Here is a 17,217-nt window from a genome sequence, read left to right on the forward strand (position 1 = left end):
ACCCATATGGATTTATTATGACATAAACTTTTTGAACATACTTAATTACTTACCATTTAAGAATTTAAAACTAAATATATTTCATGCAACTACATTCATTGATATTAAAACACAAAAGTGACAGATGCAAGTTTGTGAAGTGTTAATTACAAAAAAGAAACATTAAAAAGTATTAAAGGCTTTAAGTAGAAAAGCATTAAGCAAATAAAATGTTATTCAAAACGCAGCAGAAGTTCAAGGGTTGAAACTTGAAAATCCCATTGGTGTCCTTTTCTAGTAGAAAATTTGAGTAAATGCCACCTCGACCCTTTTACACCCATATCATTGGCCGATTCCTCGAGATTGCCTTCACTCGACTCAACCGAATTCTACAAACCCCAAAAATTACAACGTTTTTTTGAACAAACGACAATTTTTTTAGGGTTGAGGTTAAGTCGAGCAGAGGAAATCTCGAGGAAACGACTGAGTGAATGATACGGGCGTTAGTCCCCTTCTCCCAGCACCACAAACCTTGGTTCATCCTGGGCGCGGGCACGGGCTTGGCCAGGTCGGACAGGGATATCGCCCGCCGCATCCCCTCCTCCGGCTCCGGCGGCGCTAACGAGCGCGCTGCACACCCGCAACGTTAACATGCGCACACGCATGCCAGAATAACTTGTGACGTCAGTTTTAACCTTCGATCTAGTTAATGCAAAAGTGCAGAAAGGTATTTTGAACGTCAAAAATTATTTTGGCCCAAAACTAAACACTACACAATGCAAATAAAACCATGCTGAAACACAATGTCGAAAGCAATCCATGATTCGTGGTTTGGTATCGCTGTAAATCATAAGATACGCTCAAACAAAATAGACGCGGCTATAATCCAAAGCTAGAAACGACCGTAACATCTAGACATGCGAGCCAACCTGTTGACGGCGTGAATTTCGACGGCAGTACCGGGGTTAGGGGCATCTTTTTGGCTAGACCTCTTACGGCATTCCCACTTAACATTGGCCTTATTCTACCCTGCATAACCTGATTCTCCATACATAATCTCGGAGTCGGATGACGCATTACTTTCCGAAATGGAGTTTTCGGTCTGTTGAACCCGTAAAATCTCATGTGTTTAGGGGAATTATTGCAGCTAGAAGACGTAGTCGAAGATTCGTAATTCTCGCTGTCCAAATGTACGTCCGTCTTCGGTATGACCATCTCGTTGTAAACTCTCTGGGGAAGTGACTTGGGAGGTTTTACGATATTTTGAAACGTGTTATTCAGTTGAGTCTTCTCTTCGGGCTCTGAGGGTTCGGCGTTAGGATGGTCCGCCTCGGTTTCAGCTGTATTCGAAATGTCAATGTTTTCTACCGTCAATCCTATTTGTTCCGTATCTAATATGTCTGGCAAGCTTAAATTTCGTTTTATTTCTTTGTTTTCAGGACTTTCCGGATCTGTGTCTACCTCCTCTAGTGTCAATGATGCAAAATTAGGTACCGTATTCCGTTTGCTCGCTAACTTTTCAAACTTTCGTGATAACACTTTTACTACTCCTTTTCCATCATTTATATTAGCTCGCAATGGCCGCATCCGCCATTCTTTGAATATTTTCTCTTGTAAGATTTTCCTTTCCTCCATTTCTACTAGTTTGTTGATAATTTCCAATTTTCTCTCGATGTATTTATATTTCATAACCTCATTACTCGTATCCGGTGCGATATTTTCTTTAGCGTTAACATTTTCACCACTGTATGTTGCCGATATGAAATCTGCTTCACTTTTTGAAAGTTTTAAATTATTTTGCTCCTTTTGAATTTTATCATAGTAAGCGGCATCCCTTTCTGCATAGTAGTCTAATGAATCTTTAGCAAAGTCGTGATTGTCATCAGCGGTAACGTCTAACGAGTCCATGCTCACGTAGTTATTTCTTTCCATCTTCTGCATAGCATACACTTCGAGGCTATCCATTTGTATTTCTGATCTATTTTCATTGACGTCTTTCTCTTTTACATAAATATCAAAAGTTTTTTCATCATTATCAGCAGTATCTTCTAAGTTTGAGTTTTTGTCTTCGCGCTTTTTACCAGAAATATAATTTTTATTTTGAAGACCATCTAATTTTGCTTTATACTGGGAAGAAATAGATGAACTCAGTGTGGATTTATCGAGACCAGCCTTCACTCTATTGTTCATTTTAACTGAAGGAGTTCTTTTAATTGGTTTTGGAGGTTTATGCGGAACGAACTCCATTGTGACTTTGGTATTATTACTATTCTTCTGACTCGAGTCGCGCTCTAAGCTTTTTGTGGCATTATAATATTTAGAGTTACTTGCCTTTTCCTTGTTTAGCTGGTTTTTACTCGTTTTAGTTTGAGCGCCCTTTTTAATTTGTTCTTCAAATTTTTCCAAATTTCTTTTCACGTGCGAATTTCTTTTTTCGGTTAGAGTCTTAAGAGGTTTAGTAGCTGGCTCTAATACTACTTCAAAGCTGCAACTTTTAGACTTAGTCATCGCGCCTTGTTCACAACCTTCCATTGTGCTCATATGTTTATGTTTATCAGCAAACTGGGGGTGCAAAGATTTGCTTGTATTTGCCATATAATCAGATTTACCTAATCGTGGTATCTCATCTGTCTTTTTCTTTTCACTTGCGTATTGTTGAACGCTACTACCGTCGAAATAGTAAGCAATATTTTTAGCTGGAGGAGGATGTTGTTTTGTTGACGAATCATACAAACTTTTAGATCTAGTTACAGTTTTATGGCCAGAAAACTCTTCTTTAGGAATTTCAAACCCACAAACTTTATGAACGGGAGCTTTTGACGCCGCAGAAACATAAGCAGGCTCAACTTGATTTGTTCGTGGACTAGATGCCTCACCAAAATAGTTATTATACATGTAACCCGTCAAAAATTGCGGATTATTTGGACTTGAACCATAACTTTTAGAAGTGTTGTCAAATTCATAGCAGCTTTTACTATTGGGGACCGCAATGGGGTTATTTCTATTGCGGAAATGTTTAGCATTTTCAAATAACATCTCTAATGGAGCACTTCTTGTACATTCAGAATCATCCGATAAAATACTTTCTAAAGAATTGCAATTGGTTCTGGACAAATGATTTTCATTATCTAGATACTCGTCTGAAAGCATAGATTCCTGGCTGCAGCTTGATTTCATAAACTTTTTCTGGTTTAAAAAGAAACTTGCACTGCTATGTCTATGATTTTCTAGGTAGCGTTGGTCAGGTTCGTTTAGATTCTCAAATGAACAATTCTGCGAGTCGTTCAAGTTGTACCGGCTGTCAGTAAACCTAGCCTGTTGGAAGGATGTTTCGTTCCCATACTTAAAGAATATTTCATTAGAAACACTAGAACAGTTGGAATGATCGCTCAACATGGATTCATTCGATCGAGTCACACAACGTTTAGTCAAAACACTTTGACATCGATACATTGCATTATTTGAATTGACATCCTCATCGATAATGTCTTCTAAATTGGATGGCATATTACGAGGTAATGTGGAACTTTTCTGTGATATACCTAAAGGTTTCATAGGAACTGCAGGCTTGTCGTTATAGCTTTTATGAATTTCATAATTAGACACAGCCCGACGAGGCATACTTTTTGCTTTATTATGTTTTTTGCATATCTTTTTAGAATAAAGTTTGTTTTTACAACTAGCATCTAAACTCAAGCTGCAGTCTTCCAATGAATCAGACGAAAAGTTTCCGTCGTCCTTCTCTTGAACTTCTTTTGTAGGCTGTAAATCTAAATCTCCCTGATTATTTGGCTCAAAATCATCGAGGTCCCCATATTTTTTGGTTATTTCAGCTATCATTTTCTCAGTATCACTTTTGATGGTGTCTACAATATTTCTTCTGTCTTTAATTTTACTGTCAAGTCCGACAAAGAAACTTAAGGAATTTCTCTTTTTGGCGTCTATCAGACTTTCTTTTTGCTTACTTTGACTCTGATTCTGAGCGACCTTATCCGCCCATTTGCATTCTTCAGAGACCGGAGACACTGGACACGATTTATAGTTTTTGAATATACTCCTAGCGTTGGGTTTGGTAGCTTTCGGTTGTGGTTTTTCGTTTAGATTCAAATGAAAGTTCCTGGGCGGTATTTTAGGAGGCGGAGGATTATTGTCGTCTTTTTCCGCAGATGGAAATAGACGGTCGAAAACTTTGGAGTTTGGTTTCTTCCCGAAGTCTATAGTGAATGCTAAGTTTTGTTTTTGCGGCTGCTTCTTGGCTACCGTAGGTTTTGTGCTGGTCATTTTGGTCGGTCGCTCGTCATTTGCCGCGTGACTTCGGGGAGGTATACAAGATGATACACTGTCGAGATATTCTGGTAGCGCCTTGTGGTTCAAGTTAGCGGGAATGGCGTAAGGGTTTTTGTTGCGATAATCTAAATTACTGTTTTGGTAGTTGAGACTATCAAAGTAATTAGTAGAGAGACTGTCTAAATTTTCTTCTGGGAAAATATGGGGATTAGCGTATCCTGGTCAGCGTATAGGGAGGAATAAAATCGGTTAGTACACTGACAAAATATTATTATATATAAAATCATGTAATCGCTCGTAGCAATGAATTAGTTTCCTAGAAATGACAATATGGTTGATCTTTATGAATGTGTTAGTAAATGCAATCAATGTTATTGTACTCTGTAACTCAATTATTGTTCCTTGTCATATCTTAATTCAAAACATGTTAATAGAATGACACAAAATTTTATCTACGTTTTTAAGTATGGCATCTTTTATATACTTAGCTTGAAAATTGGAGGTAAATCTTATAAATACAATTCAAGAAATTTTGTTTAACTATATTCTATTGATCATATCGTTTGCTAAATCGTTTAATGTAGAAGATACAATAAGAAACAAAAATAACATTAGACGTGTTGTGACAAGCTAACTATGCAAACAAGTTTAATTTAGGTGGTCTCACCATAAGGTCTCGGATTGCTCGGCACAGCCATGGATACCGGCCTGTTGCGCCTGGACCCATCCTTCTCCGGTATGTACGAAAGGTCCGTAGTCGACTGACTCGACTTGAGATTCGATCTAAATGCTACCTGCAATTTAAAAAAATCAGGGAGTTTAGATACTAGAACTAATAGTTAAAGTTCTATCACACTTACAAATATAGACATAGATTCTCAGAGGTGAAAGCGAAGTTTTAAGAAGACTAGGTAGTATTCAAAGTCTTTTAAAAATACATCTTTGATCCCCTCCTAAGTCGCATCAGGCATTTGAGCATACACAACGCCAGATGCGACATACATTTACGCATACAACGAAGGTGTGTCTTTTACATCCGTGCGCGCATTTTAAGGAATGTGTCAGGGTTCTTTCCCCATGAGATATTTTACGATAGTCGGGCGTGGCCTGCACTAACCCCGCCCCTAGCCCCTCCTCAGAGCTATGACACACATCATATCTTAACGTATACGCACACTCTCGAGCTGCTTCCTTGTCTCGCGTATGCGTCGCTGGAGCTCCTCCCGCCGCCGCGCCGCCTCCGGGTCCGGTACTCGCTGTTGCATGTGCTGCGATGATAATGACCGCTGACCTGTGGGGGTTATAGAAGGTATTAATATCAATTTGAGGCTTTACAAGATAAACCCTTGAAAGTGAATTAGGGTAGACAGAGATTACAAATCCAAAATTAGTTATCCACAATTTTATGTTTTTCTTTTTATAATACAAAGGCGGTTATTTAATTTATTCTAAATTTTCTTCTAATCTAAACAAAAAAAAAGAAAATGACAGGCAATAAAATGCAATGAAACGTAATTCTTGTGTAGTTTCAACTAAGAATCGTGAACTGATCAACTGACGTTACTGAAACAGCGTTACAGAACGTAACAGCGTGATTAACCTTCATTACATAGAAAACTATCTTATATCTATACTATCTTACCTCCCGGCAGCGTGCTCTCCTCAACCCCACTCAGGCTGTCGAAGGCTGACTTGAGGTACTTCTCGCGGCGGCCGGCGGTGTCTATCGACTCGCACGACCCCGACAGCGGGTTGCGGTCGCCGTTGTCGCCCGACGGCGTCGATACCTGCATGCGAGAGCCGCAAATATTAGTTATGGAAGTAAAAAATTGTATGATGAAATTAGTAATGTTTATAAAGCTTTAAAAATATGTAAAAACTTTGTTTATGTTAGATAAAGTTGGCAAATTTAATAGAGAGACACACAATAATTATGATATGTTACGTACGTGCACGCGCCTTATTTTGTACGTATTGTTACTCATATGTTTGCCCATATATAAAATGTTTACACGTGTAAATACGCAGTTCTATTTACGGTCTTTGCGATTACTTTTTTGTTAAATTCTAGGTCGTAGGAAGGTCTAAAACCGGTCGAGCAGAAACTATAATCACATTGTATTAACACTACTTGGGCATTATTTTGTAATCCCATTCTAGGAATGAATAACTGACATTCTCTACTCTACTCTCTATAAATGACTGATTGAATGATACCTCATCGTCCTCGGAGTCGTGAGGCGAGCCGCTGAGCGACGTAGCGATCGTCGGTGTGGGCGTGGCCGCGGGCGTGGTCGGCGCCGCCCACCGCTTGGAGCGCCGCACCGACTGCCGCAGCTCGGCCGCGTCCATCGCCGTCACCATGAACTCGCTGTGAGTTGAACCAATATAATCATCAGGTACTGTGTCTTACAATATTATTATTAACTTATTTGACTTTTTTCGATGTAGAAGTATAAAATATGGTACATCCATTTTTTGACATTAATTTTACACTTTATGCAGGTGCGTCTATTTCTAATAGCATTAAGTGTCGTAGTTTATAGAATTCCGTATTTATACGTCTGTCGACATTTTTAAAATAATTATCCTACGGTAAAAAATTTAAGCGTGTCCAATGCTATTAACAAATTAATGTTTAGTATAAGATCATAGTTTCTTAATTTAGTACCAAAATATATGACCTTCCAATTATTCTTCTGCTACTCAATTTCCATAGTGTGTTGATTGCATTCCTATAATATGTACACTTCCTATATTATGTCAAGGAGCATTGCATACAATGCTCCTTTACGTATATGAACTACATACCTAGGAGTTTCATCGTCGTTGTTGCCCGGGTAGTAAGTGGGGCGGTTGCGGCTCTCGGACGACGAGGTCCGCTCCCCGTCCGATATGTCCTCGATATCACCATCGTGCTCCGTAGACTCGTGGTCCTGAAACGATAGTGTGATTGGTGACAACGTCCAGAAGATTTCAAATATCTCACACCATAATCTTTGTTACATAATAGCATGTAGCAACCCAAACCACCACAAGCGGGGTCATTTACAATTTCAGTTCAAATTCAAAAACTTACTGCGCGGTTATTGGTCAACGTCAGGCGCTGTACGCGTTTATTGGCTATCGCGCAGAGAAAGAATCCGAAAATTGCAAATAAGGCCAATCACCACAATAAATTTTTAAACATAAACTAGGAGTCCATAGCTTGTAAAACAATTTTTACCATTCATTTAACTTATATTATGTAGCACAATATAATTATTTATAACTAATCAGTAATCCCAGACCTAGCCTACTCCAGATAAACCCAAGACGAAAAACGAAACAATAATAAAATAATAACAAACAAAAATCAAACCTCGAACTTTATACTGCCAAGAGACGAGTCGTCAGTGTGGTGCCGAGTTCGCACCTCGTTTGTACGAGTTTTCGATAGGTTTAGTGTCACCTAATGCAAAAACGTCAACATAAAATATACAAAAATAAAAAACACATCATGCAAAAGTAAATAATCATTAAAAATTATAAACTTATATTTTTAAAATGATTCAACAAAATACAAAATGATACAGCTTAAAGAATAAAAAGCGTTAAGCACAAGCGTACCCACATAAAGCAGACATGCGTTGAAGAATAGCCCATCTAGATCTATATTAAACCTCTACGTTTACAACTAGATTTTAAAACTTATATCTATGATATAAGATGTTCTAGTGTATTATCGTTGGCAAAAACAAAAGATAATTAAAATTAAACTAGTAACCATCTACAATCTTATTTTAAAATTAATTATATATTTTGTTAGTAATTTACATTAGTATTCAAGTTTTAGAGAAAGATACTTTTTATAGTAGTCTCATAGAATAATTTATTTTCTGTTGAGAAAAAGAGAATATTACACATAGTATTACTCTATTTTCGTGAAATACAAATGTTCCTGATGTTGTCAAAAAAGTAAATAATAAAATAGACTTTAAAAAGAAAAAAAAAGTTGAAATATAAAAACAACTTTTACAAACTACCAACATCAACTAAGCAGAACGGAGTAGCAAAACAGTCAAGAATGATTTGAAATAAGCGAAAGGAGTTGCAATCATTAACTCAGTCAAACCAAATCACGTGATTATTGATGTTAAAATATCGTTTAGTTTGACACGCTGTCAAATAGTGTGCGAGTAGGACAGCGTGCAAATAAAATCATTTTTAACAATAATAATTACGTGATCCTCTTCTTGGACTAAATCAATGAAGGCTAAACCCAGCACCTCGATTCTGCTGTTAAATGAAACATAAATACAGTTTCAATTCTTCTTTGATCCAGTCCGCTTTTTATCAACTACTTGGTGTACTCATAAATGTCAAACCAACGTCAAACGCGTTGGCAATTGGCCAGATTTCCAAAAGTCAAGCGTTCGACATCGCTTGACGTACATAATAATATAAGCACACTATTTTGTTGTTTACGAGCAATTTTATTGTCAATTATTGTCAACTAGCTGTTGCCCGCGACTTCGTCCGCGTCAGCAAAATGCGATAAAAAAAGAAAATGAAATGTCTACCTTAAAATTGAGTTCCAAAATTCCACCGTAACATACATACTTACATACATAAAAGAGACAACTTTTCCCCTTCCTTACCCAAATAGTAAAAACCGGCTAAGTGCGAGTTGGACTCGCCCATGAAGGGTTTCGCAGCAGCTATAAGGTTTATTTCTATGAAATTAAAAGGTTTTTGATTTATTTTTATATTATTTCAGTTGATTTAATGAAAGAAAAGTTAAGGTTAACCATATTTTACCATTTATATTGACGTATAAAAAACTACCTGCTAGATCTTTATAGTAATGTTTATAGTAATGTACATCATATATTTTTTTTAGAATTATCATGTCCCTACTTTAGAAGTTAGAGGGGGGGGACACATTTTACCACTTTGGAAGAGTCTCCCTCGCAAACTATTCAGGTTAGAAAAAAATAATATTAAAAACCTCAATACTATGATTTTTTAAGACCTATCCATAGACACCCCACACGCATATATAAGATGAAAAAAAAGTTTTTATTTCAGTTGTACCAATGGGGACCCCTAAAATTTTTAATAATTTTTGCATTTTTGTATCAAAATCTTAATGCGGTTCACACATTACATCTACTTACAAAGTTTCAATAGTATAGCTCTTATAGTTTCGGAGAAAAGTGGCTGTGACATACGGACGGACAGACAGACAGACATGACGAATCTATAAGGGTTCCGTTTTTTGCCATTTGGCTACGGAACCCTAAAAATCAGTCAACTAACGGTGGAACAATATTATAATCAAAGGCAAGATTTTTGATAATAATGTGATGATTCATGGCATATTAATTATAGTGATGATGATGATTAGTATTATTGACACATTAACATAATAATATGCTTTTAGTTGCTGAAACAACGCCAAAATTACCGAACATTTATCTATAAGGATTCAAGAGTTCTGTACAGCATCTTCGGAACCAGGGTGTACTTCAGCGCCAATTCTTATTTTTTGGTAGTTTAAGCTTAACATCCTTCAGAAAAACGTAAAATCACTATAATATGTTTCCATATAAATTTTAAGGAGTCCTGTCGATTTCTTATGGATTGCATCATCAGATCATCACTTTTGTGATCATGTTACTAAATACGGGCTACATCTCATACAACAACAAAATTATTTTGGAAATCGGTCTACAAACAACGGAGTTGTCCACGAACCAATATAAAAAAAGTTAAATATGTCCTTCTCCTTTTCGGAAGTCGGTTAAAAAGTAGCCTAAGTTATGCCTTACTACATCAGCTATGTGCCAAAAAAAGTCCCGTCAAAATCGCTCCAGCCATTTCAGAGATTAGCCGGAACAAACAGACAGACAGACAGACATACAGACTAAAATTGTAAAAAATGTTGTTTTGGTGTTTATACCCTATATACATTCATATGCATCTAGTAAAAAACGGTTCTTTCAATATTACAAACAGACACTCCAATTTTATTTATATGTATATAGATGTATATAGATGTATAGATGTATAGATATCACATAATATTGCGTAATATTATTGACCGTGTAGGGTTGATATTGAACACGCCCACGCCTTCAGATTGAAGGCGCGGGATGTTCAATATCTATAATCTATATATACAGTGTGTTTGTGTAAACACCGTTATCCTTGAAACTATCAAAAAAATCCGTCTTCATATCCATACAAATTGCCGATCCGGGCATCCGTATGGGCAATTTGTATGGGTATGAAGACGGCATTTTTTTGAGTTCCCAGTATTGTTCTTATAGAAAAAGTTGTTCATTTTGACAGTCTCATTTGATGGTTTCAAGGATAACGGTGTTTACACAAACACACTGTATATATAAATAAAATTGGAGTGTCTGTTTGTTGAAAGAACCGTTTTTTACTCGATGATTTATGAAAAGTTATCAGATCAACTACATAACAAGATCCCATTTTTACTATTTGGGTAAAGAAGGGAAAATTTCTCTCTTTTTCATTTTCTTTTTTTATCACATTTTGCTGACGCGGACGAAGTCGCGGGCAACAGCTAGTTACACAATAAAATTGATCGTCTAGGGGCCCGCTTGTACGAAACGGACTGAACTGAACAAGAAGCGACGATATTTATGTTGGATTTACTAGAATCGGGCACAAAAACAAGATGACAACAGAACATGGACGACACATTTCATGGCATAATGTAGCTGAAGCGTGTGCCACAATGCTTAAAAAAATAGTGGAACCTTCTCGACTCTCGGCGATATTGTCAATATATCGTAAGTTGTTTTCATTTTCGCGTCAAAGTTCCTGAAGAGAGCCTCGACGCGCGGCAGTTGAGACAAGTTGAGCGATTTCGGCCTCTATGTCACAAGGAATAAGTACCATAACCGTGTAAAGTAAATAAAAACATTACAAACATAAGAAAATAAAAGTAACATATAAAACAATAGTAAGAACTAAATAACTCCCATTTGACCATTTCTTACACTTTTGAAATGTAGAAGAACAACATTTTTATTAGGACATAACAATACATACATATAACTTAAAATATTAGTTTGTTGAGTCAACGGCATTGCCAAAGATTATAGTTTGGCCGCGAAGAAAATATAAATATCTTTAATCTATCGCCGATCTCTTTTACTCACGCTGTGTATCTGTGTGAGAGTGAAAGAGACAAGTAGCGTTTGGCCCGTCTCGAAATTTCTATGTGCCTGGTGTATATATACACTGTTTATAATACACAAACTAGATAACTTAGTCATGGTTTATCTCAAAGTAAGAAAAGAACATGGCAATGCCGTTTCCACAGATACCACCACCAAGCGGTTGTGAGTGATTAACGCCACATATTAGTCGTTTATTTACACTATTTACAATTTTATACAACATTTCTTGTAAGAACCTCGGCTTTGAAACTTATCCTTTACGAGTAATTTTATTGGTCCTTCGAGCCACACAAATACTTCAAATTTCTTTAACTCAAAAGTCAAGTGAGTAGGTAATGATAATATTCGCGTACCTGTTTCACGTTCAGTTCTCTTCTCTTCTCTATATACCTCGTGTCTGTGCCGCTGTCTATAGAACTGTCCTTTGAGCCGTCTGAATCGCCACGTTTGTCTGTAATATTCACAAAATGTTAAGCCTAACAAGTAACAACATCACCATTTAGCATTGAAATGAAAATGAAATGAAATTGAGTTTGTCTTCTTGCAAAATTTGGCGTATCTATGTGTATCTATGTGTCTAAACTTTTTATTATTCATAGGTCTAAACACACTAGGCCGAAAATGGGTTTTATCATACCAGGTGGGGGTAGTATTCGTGTAGCCCATTTCCCTCTCGGCGGTGGTTCCGGATTCGGTGTCTCCGGCGCGGCCAACTCGTCACCCAAACTCTTCTTTGCCCACGACGGTAAACGACCGATTCGCAATCTGTTTACAATAGATATAGAGAAATTAATGGGATGTTGACAAGGTCAAAGATTAACATTTTTTTTTGGGAAGGTTCGTTTTATGTGATTTTCGAATTCTTATATCTTGGATAATTTTAAGATATCAGAGTCATTATTTCATCGATGTTTCTATTTTTGAGAGTTCTTTTAATTACCGATAAAAAAACCTACCTACGTTATTCGGTCGGGCTATGTCAATTTGAAGGCGTATACTAATACATTTTTAGATCTTATTGGTATATGTCATTTAAATGGTTATCGTATGGCGAATACGAACATACTGAGGAAACCCGCACGTGGTTGGTCCCAGACGTACTGATGATTTGTAACTTGATGTCATAGAAATTACCAAATTAACCCATCAACTCCCAAGCGGCACCCAGGTGCCGCATAAAAATTTAAAAGCCATTGTGTCTGCGGTTCCCACGATCGAGGTATTAAGTACTTAAATGCGAGAATTAACATCTCCCGAGTAGCTTTTGTAAAATATAAATCGTGTAGGGAAGTTTATAGTTTACAGAAAAGTTTTAGTAGTTAATTTCTTTTTTTTTTTAAAGCGTATTTAAATATAATTTAAAGTAATTATAATTTTATTCAAATAAACTTTTTTTTCTATGATAGTTTAATAGCATAATATGAAGCTGAAGACCATACGAATAAAGATATAGGATGGTAAGTTCAAAATAAAACCAAAATCCCTGTTTGTTGCGGAAGTGGAGTGCAAGCCGCAACAAAATGTCGACTACTCTGAAAATGAAAATGTATAAAAAAGGTAAAACTACCAAGTTTGTAAACAAAGATTACGAACCGTTTCTTGTGTACATTAGGCACTCAACGATGAAGCTAGGGATAATAATCCAAAAGGTATTTTCTAACAATTCGTTATTTTATTTATGAATTTATTGTTTCCTATACTTCCTAACGTTCAATGTTTAGTTTCAAAGGTTTGAATTTAGAGTAAAAGAACTACTAAAAGTATTCTATTTGTTATCACAGATGATCATTCTCCTCCAACTGACAATCGTAATGCCGAGGAAACGGGTAAGATACACCAGCATAGAAGATACTAGTATGGAAGGAGACGTATTCTACTACAGAGAATGCAAGGGTTCAACGCCTCGGCCGGGCACGGGATTGAAGCATGCACGGGTCACCCCTCCCCCTCCCCGGCAGCTGATGATGATGCAGTGCAAGATGTGCGTGACGGTGTGCTGCGGGGACGAATGTCAGTGCAAGAACCCGGCCCCCTTGGAGAAGATCCAGCAGGCCATCGGGGAAGTCCAGCCGGAGAATTCCGAGTGTAAATCCTGCGTCAACATGTGCTGCGGGAGCGCCTGCCAGTGTAAGGACCAGCTGATGCCCACAGCAGACGAGATCGAAGCGAACCGAACCACCACTCCGAGCAGCGTGACGGCCAAACCGGAGGAATCACAGGAGGGCCGCGTCGCTTTCACCGTCAAACATTTGAATCGCGAGGCGTTCGTCGAGCCGACAGTCGCGAGAATAATAAACATGCTGTGCAAGGACGACTTCGATATCGTGGGTGTGGACGAGGGGAGCGGGGACAGAGGGCGAACGAAATCTTTAACACTGAACATAGTGAAGAAAGTCGGCCGAGAGAAGGGAAACGTGACGCTCATTTACGACGAAACGGCCTCCAGATATGATTTCTATCATTTCTGCGTCCTCAACGTCGGCGCTCAGAGGAAACACATCGACGATACAATCGACAAACTGGTCAACACGAGTAGAAGGGACTCGAGCACGCGCGACTATATCAGAAGAGTCCTAAGCCACGACGGGGACATCAGCGCTATACTGAAGGACCTAGTCCGAGTTACGCTGCAGAAGGTGGATCTCATGAAGAAAATGGATAGCAGAAGAAAGAATGCGGCAGATAATATGGACGTCGAAGATTCGGATGCAAATATTTTAATTTAGTCAGACTCTAGACCCCCCTAGGACCAACGAATAGAATAACTTCAACAAGTATTCGAAACATGTATATTTAAAAAGCAACTTAGTAATCATGCTTTATAATAAGGATAATCTTGCATTTATTTTATAATCGCATTATAAAATGAAATGCAAGATTATCCTTATTATAAAGCATGATTGATGAGACCTACTTAATTTGCTCGGCTATGGCCTATGTCCTTCCCTGTGGTTTACTTTATAGCTTTGTCAAATTGAGTTGTGCAATAAGCGCGTTCAAATGATATTATCCTCGATTTTTACATATTTTTCTCTGATATATATATATAGTATAGCCTAAAGCCTTCCTTGATAAATTGACTATCCAACACAAATAATTTTTCAATTCGAACCTGAAATTAGCGAGTTCAAACAAACAAAATAACAATCTCTTCAGCTTTATAACATAAGTATAGATTTCTATGATAATGCATACAAACTTGCAATATAAATCCTACTAATATCCTACTTCCTACTAATATTATAAAGGCGAAAGTTTGTTTGGATGTATGGATGTATGGATATTTGTTACTCTTTCACGCAAAAACTACTGAACTGATTTTAATTAAACTTTACATATAATATAGCTTATACATCAGAATAACACATAGGCTACAATTTTAACTGACTTTCGAAATGGAGGAGGTGTTATGTTCGTTTTTTTTATCTTCAATGATTACTCCGCCGTTTCTGAACCGATTTTCAAAATTTTTCTTTTGGTGTATAGGTTAACATTCCAATTTGGTACCATATTCATAAAAGCGGTGACCGGATATGCTACTATGCAAATTACTTTCATCTTAATTATCATCACTTCCATAAACCGTTATAGAACCATGTGTCGTCCCGTTTCACCCTATTATTGATACTTTTCATAGTATTTTATGTTAAATCATTTAAAAACACGTTAAACCGCGGGTAACAACGCGGGGCACAGCTAGTACAATACTTAAAAACTTTAACATATTATACTCACGTGTAGTCTGGCGGGTTGAGAGGGTTGAGCGGGTCAAGCGGGTCGGGCGCGTCGCGCGGCGGCGAGCTGCGGGCGTCCGGCTCGCTCTCGCACACCGCCGCCACGCCATTCGTTCCCACCTTCCTAAAAGGAGATGACGTCATTTGTAGGAGGAAACGGACAGACTGACGGTCTATACACATCAAACTAAAACTACTGAAGTCTAACTACTAACCCCTTTGCTTTAGAATATACATAGTTTTGTCCTTTTCACGTATCTTTAGTTTTCGCCACTAGTAAGTAGTAACAGATACTGGTAAAGATGAATTTAAAATAAACCTTTCACAGCGGGACCATATTGGTGCGTTGCATCGACACAGCGACGTTTTAAAGAAACGACAGATATGAGAATAAGAGGGGAATGGGAATATAGACAGTTGCGACCACGCAACATAATTAACTAATAAGAGCTCACTTTGAGTAAAAAAGTCACAATTAAGTTATTTCATTTTAATGATGTAACAAATAGCAAGTTTATGAACATGCCTTAAGTAAAATCACTGAAACTTAATTACACTATAGCGAATTCGTAGCATTTAAGTCTATAAATAACTACTACATTTACATTAATATTTGGACATAAAAAGGACATAAGAGATATATTCACAAGCTTCTATAACTAACCTGCCCTGCCGTATCGCCTGCTGCGCGAGTCGCGCGCGCATCGTCACCACCATGTCGTGCGGTACGCGCCACACGAATATACATCCGTCGCCGCTCGCCGACACCAGGTGCTGACAATCGGGAGTAAACCTACGACAAATTCACATATTCTTATGTAGGGTACTATTATAATTTAATATTATGTCGAGTTACTTGTCGACTTAGTTAAGAAAACATACCACTCAGTTATTGATCTTAGCTCATCGAGCATTTATTTGTTAGTAGTTGCGGAAGTTGTCGAACTCGAGTCAAATTACACATTGTGCTCCTGAATTATATTCAGCCATGAGTTATGAAAGTAAAATTTATTATCAGTTACGACGCTATCAGAGAAGCAATCGCCATATTGTTTGTATTCGTAGAAATGTGTTATATGAAAACTATGGTCTGTCAAGAAAGTGAAGAAATTAAAAAGTGGCGACATCGTAGTGTTGTCTTTTCAAATCAATCTAAGAAATACGGAACCCTAAAAAGGGATGACACTACGATGTTGCCACTTTTTAATTTCTTCACTTTCTTGACAAACTATACACCATTCGTTTCAGTAGTTTTTTTCTAATTTGTTCGGACCCAATTTCACCAACCTATGTTTGTTAAATCCTAACGAGGCATTACTTAACGGAGCTTAGAAAATTAAACAGACTGTTAAAATACTTATGTCCCACAGTAAAAATTTAACAGCGGATTAGTAAATGCAATGTTAAGTGAACAACGAGTGAACAACTATCAATTCGTTCATTCTTGTTATAAGGCGACGAAATTGCAATGTACAAGATTAATACGACATGTTTGCTGCAATGTGTTACTTTCTTTCATAGTAGTATAATAGTAGATAATGCGACCAAATTAAAATATCACTGATCGCATACATTTGTTACGCTATAATAGTTCTTCTTAATTTAACACGTTAATAATTATTATCTGTCAAAGGTGAAAACATGAATCATATTACAAACTTTTATTTACATATTTCGGTTTGGTAATTTTGATACAAGTTAGTATATTTGCAATGTCAAGGAAAATCCGAAGGCTGAATTTTTGGCAAAGTGAAAAAAAATAATTATTCATAACTATGAAAATAATTAATAATAAGGACGTAGCGGAAACATGGCGGAAGGACTCAATAGTCAAAACAGATTCTTTTATTGATATTGCATATTATTGTCTTTGAAAGTTGTTATTTTGACTCATATAACAGCCTGTTAAATATTTAACGGACCTCCATAGCAGGAATTAAATTTAACACCGTGTTAGGCGATTTGACATGACATTAGCGTATGGTAGAACGCTCGATAGCTCTAACAGGCCATTAACT

The 17,217-nt window shown here is 37.2% G+C and overlaps 2 protein-coding genes across 8 annotated transcripts in view; one reads left to right on the forward strand and one right to left on the reverse strand.

Moving 5' to 3' along the window:
• LOC121727329 (mitogen-activated protein kinase-binding protein 1) overlaps positions 1 to 17,217 on the reverse strand; it is a 98,830-nt gene that overhangs the window by 8,798 nt on the left and 72,815 nt on the right. For 4 of the 7 annotated variants that reach the window (XM_042115097.1, XM_042115100.1, XM_042115098.1 and 1 more), the window contains exons 18-29: positions 15,864 to 15,992; positions 15,201 to 15,323; positions 12,103 to 12,230; positions 11,819 to 11,916; positions 11,040 to 11,156; positions 7,628 to 7,717; positions 7,078 to 7,202; positions 6,484 to 6,637; positions 5,909 to 6,053; positions 5,442 to 5,557; positions 4,934 to 5,060; positions 511 to 609 (exon numbers count right to left, since the gene is read on the reverse strand). In XM_042115097.1, the coding sequence (XP_041971031.1) occupies positions 511 to 609; positions 4,934 to 5,060; positions 5,442 to 5,557; positions 5,909 to 6,053; positions 6,484 to 6,637; positions 7,078 to 7,202; positions 7,628 to 7,717; positions 11,040 to 11,156; positions 11,819 to 11,916; positions 12,103 to 12,230; positions 15,201 to 15,323; positions 15,864 to 15,992 (1,451 nt within the window). The remainder of the gene's footprint in view (positions 1 to 510; positions 610 to 4,933; positions 5,061 to 5,441; positions 5,558 to 5,908; positions 6,054 to 6,483; positions 6,638 to 7,077; positions 7,203 to 7,627; positions 7,718 to 11,039; positions 11,157 to 11,818; positions 11,917 to 12,102; positions 12,231 to 15,200; positions 15,324 to 15,863; positions 15,993 to 17,217) is intronic. The other 3 variants (XM_042115102.1, XM_042115101.1, XM_042115103.1) reach the window with 3 other exon arrangements.
• On the forward strand, positions 13,074 to 14,291 carry LOC121727340. The gene is made up of 2 exons (XM_042115114.1): positions 13,074 to 13,114; positions 13,247 to 14,291. The coding sequence occupies exons 1-2, from the start codon at positions 13,088 to 13,090 to the stop codon at positions 14,189 to 14,191; spliced, it is 972 nt and encodes a 323-aa protein (XP_041971048.1). The 5' UTR covers positions 13,074 to 13,087; the 3' UTR covers positions 14,192 to 14,291.

This window comes from Aricia agestis, chromosome 5, assembly GCF_905147365.1.
Source record: "Aricia agestis chromosome 5, ilAriAges1.1, whole genome shotgun sequence".
In the NCBI taxonomy this organism is placed as follows: Eukaryota; Metazoa; Arthropoda; class Insecta; order Lepidoptera; family Lycaenidae; genus Aricia; species Aricia agestis.